Raw genomic sequence first — 2,946 nt, forward strand, 5'->3', positions numbered from 1 at the left:
TCCACGACTCTGTGAATATGGATCCAAAGCTTTGGGGCGGCATGAGAAGAATGCTGCAGAAGTAATTATTTTCATTCATTTGCGCTCTATATCGATCGGCCTATTTCGTTCATTTCCTAATATCAAGTAACTAATAACTCTCTTGTTCATTTAATTTTCTTTGCCTCGTAGGGTTTGGAGACGGTTCGTAGATACAAAGGTCGGTGAATTCAAAAAAGAGCTAGAATTCAAAATGTTAAAGGCTAAGAATGCTGGGGATATTCAGCCACCGGAGACCAATCTATGTGGATACTATGTCTGTGAGATGATCCGGAGATACACCTCTGAGCGGGTTCCGAGTGATACCAATGCTCAGAGGAATAACCTCCGGTGGATGCTTAGTCCAGAAGCTCGCTTCCGACCACTTCAAGAGGAACTAGCTGGATGGTTCAGCAGGGAAGTCCTCCATCCTAAAGGAGAACACTATTACGAGGACGTAGAACTTTATATGCATTAAATCATGTATGGAAACTTGTTCAAAATTGTATATGGTCATCCGATGATATTGAATATATATTGTATATTCCTCTTGAATTCTTTTTGGTTCTAATTTCAAATTTATTTGAAATTGTACATTCATATGCATGTATGTAGTACCATAGAATATATGAAACTCCTTCAAAATTAAAATAAAGCACAAAAGAAATAAAACAATACAAATTAAACAGAAAACAGGTTTAGGGGGGGGGGGCTAAAACCCTAAACCTGTGGCGGCCTTTAGTCGCGGTTGGCCAGAAGAACCGCGACTAAAGGTCCTCCGCCCCGACGGCCGCCTGGCGCCCACGTGGACGGGCCGTTAGTCGCGGTTCTTAAGCAGCCGCGACTAAAGGTGGGGGGCTTTAGTCGCGCTTATTTGGTCGCGGTTGCGCAACCGCGACTAATGGCGGTTGCGAACCGCGACCAAAGGCCTTTTTTCCACCAGTGAGACTCACGGGTCTTTACAGGGGCATTACGGGCTTCTTCCAACTAACTAAACCAGCCACCCCCCTTGAATTTTCAGCAGGGTGTGGGCCAATTTTCCCAAATGGTCAACCATAACTGCCAGGTGAATCCACCCCGTAAACCTCCCTAATGACCCTGGGCAAGTAGCATTACTACTTTTTTTTGCAACATCTTATTACTGGTGCGAAACAAAAGACAAACATGCTTGATACTCCATCCACATGGGAAACATTGGCTTAAATCCATCACATTAGCCTAGATAGTCCTCCCATCCCGGCCGCTACCTACTACCGGGCTATGCCGAAGTAGAGGAGCGTGCGTACTTTGGTCGCCGCCTCCTCGTACACGTACGTCGTGAAGTGGCCCATCCCGCCGGTGCTGTTGACCGCGTCCAGCATGATACGGTAGATGATTCCTGGACCGCCTTGGTCTTGCTCCTCGCAACGGAGCACGCTGATCAACCGGAGGCCTTGCTTCATCTCCGCCAGCGCCCACTCTGCGAGCTCGTCGATCTTCGGGCCATCGTCGCTGGATTTCCACCCGGGTGTGGTGGTGGCGGCGGCGCAGACGACGGCAACGATGACGCCGGTGGCAAGGAGGAGGTTGGTGGTCCTCATCCTCACGATCGCTGGGTAGACAATTATTTGTCACATGTGAGTATGTGGCAACATACCTAGTCAGCATATAAGAAACCGAAGCCAGATGATGCATGGCGATGTATTAGGAAAATTTAATAAGAAAGTAAATACTCTAGACTTGAAGGTACCTGGCCTGGTGTGATGCCTCGCTTCTTCTTCTTCTTCTTCTTCTTCTTCTTTACTGGGTGGGGTATGTTCTTCTACCACATCTCTTTTCTCCTCCTCCTTCTCGGCAGGGTGCCCTGGTTATTTATACTCGTGAACGGAACGGCACGGGGTGGCCACCTACCTCCGTCCCTGCGGCCGCATGCATGCATGGCTTGAGTGGACCGACGCGACGCTAGCTAAGCTGCCGCGTGCGGACGACCTACATTTTACTCCGGCTGTATCTGTATGTACGTGCATGCTGCCAAACGGCCGGGCGTGTACGTACAGACATAGAACACGCCACACATGTGCGTATACTGCACCTTGTTTTCCTACTAGACCGGTAGGTGAAAAATAGTAAATGCATGCCAGTAGGTGGCAAGGCACTGAGGTCAGCTGGTTACTGCCCGGCCAGTGGTTTCCTTTTCAAGAGAAAAGGGCCAAGCAGCGCCCCACACTAGTGGAAGTTGCTGCTTTGCCCAGTGTTGTGGACACTCGGTGAAGGGCCAAAAAGAAAACATTCAACTCGCTCATGTCGCCCCCCCCCCCCCCCCCCCCCCCCCCGCGAGGGCGGCCCGGGCGAAACCCTAGCCGCCAGAGAAACTCCCCCTCCCCGATCTGCCCCTCCGCTCGCCGCCGCCGGCAAGCGCCGCCGGGCAAAGCCCGCGCGGCGTCGGCGGCGGCGGGGTCTTCAATTTTTCCCTCTCGCGAGGTCTGGTCGCTGCGGGGTCGCCCGACGGAGGAGAGGCGTGGGGGCGCGGCCGGCTCGGCGAGCAAGCGCCGGTGAGTGTGGTGGGCTCGGCGGGCGCGCGACCTGGTGCGTGTGGAGGGGGCGCGCAGCGTCGTTCGCTGCAGCACGCGTGCGGGTGCGACCAGGTGCGCGGGGAAGGCAGGGCGCGAGCAGCCGCCGACGCAGATCTGGCGCGGCCGCCAGCGCGCGAGGTGGAGGTGAGGCACTGCATGGATCCGGCGCAGCCCCTGGCGCGAGAGGTCTCGGCGGGGAGCGGAGGGACACGCGGCTGGACGTGAGGTGCTCGCGCTGGCCATCTGCCTGCTGGCGGCGGAAGTTTGCCACCGTAGGGCCGGCGCGTCAGGTGGCCGTGGTTCGCGCTTGTATGGCTACGTAACGCGCCTGTTACGGCTGCATTTGCCGCATGGAGGATGTGGTGGTGGTGTCGGG

The 2,946-nt window shown here is 54.7% G+C and overlaps 1 protein-coding gene across 2 annotated transcripts; it reads right to left on the reverse strand.

Annotated features, from left to right (window-relative positions):
• Window positions 1-1,111: 1,111 nt before the first annotated feature.
• LOC123083381 (uncharacterized) lies at window positions 1,112-1,915 on the reverse strand. 2 transcript variants are annotated; one of them, XM_044505437.1, is made up of 2 exons: window positions 1,748-1,915; window positions 1,112-1,609 (listed from the first exon to the last, which is right to left on the reverse strand). In XM_044505437.1, exon 2 carries the CDS (start codon window positions 1,596-1,598, stop codon window positions 1,269-1,271), a length of 330 nt encoding a protein of 109 aa, XP_044361372.1. In that variant the 5' UTR covers window positions 1,599-1,609; window positions 1,748-1,915; the 3' UTR covers window positions 1,112-1,268. The 2 variants fall into 2 exon arrangements, with proteins under 2 accessions (XP_044361372.1, XP_044361374.1); XM_044505439.1 differs by having other exon boundaries at window positions 1,112-1,654; window positions 1,748-1,829.
• Window positions 1,916-2,946: the final 1,031 nt, after the last annotated feature.

This window comes from Triticum aestivum, chromosome 4A (assembly GCF_018294505.1).
Source record: "Triticum aestivum cultivar Chinese Spring chromosome 4A, IWGSC CS RefSeq v2.1, whole genome shotgun sequence".
Classification (NCBI taxonomy): Eukaryota; Viridiplantae; Streptophyta; class Magnoliopsida; order Poales; family Poaceae; genus Triticum; species Triticum aestivum.

Coding starts and splice junctions, on each gene's coding strand:
- LOC123083381 (XM_044505437.1), bottom strand. CDS start 1,598: ATGAGGACCACCAACCTCCTCCTTGCCACCGGCGTCATCGTTGCCGTC.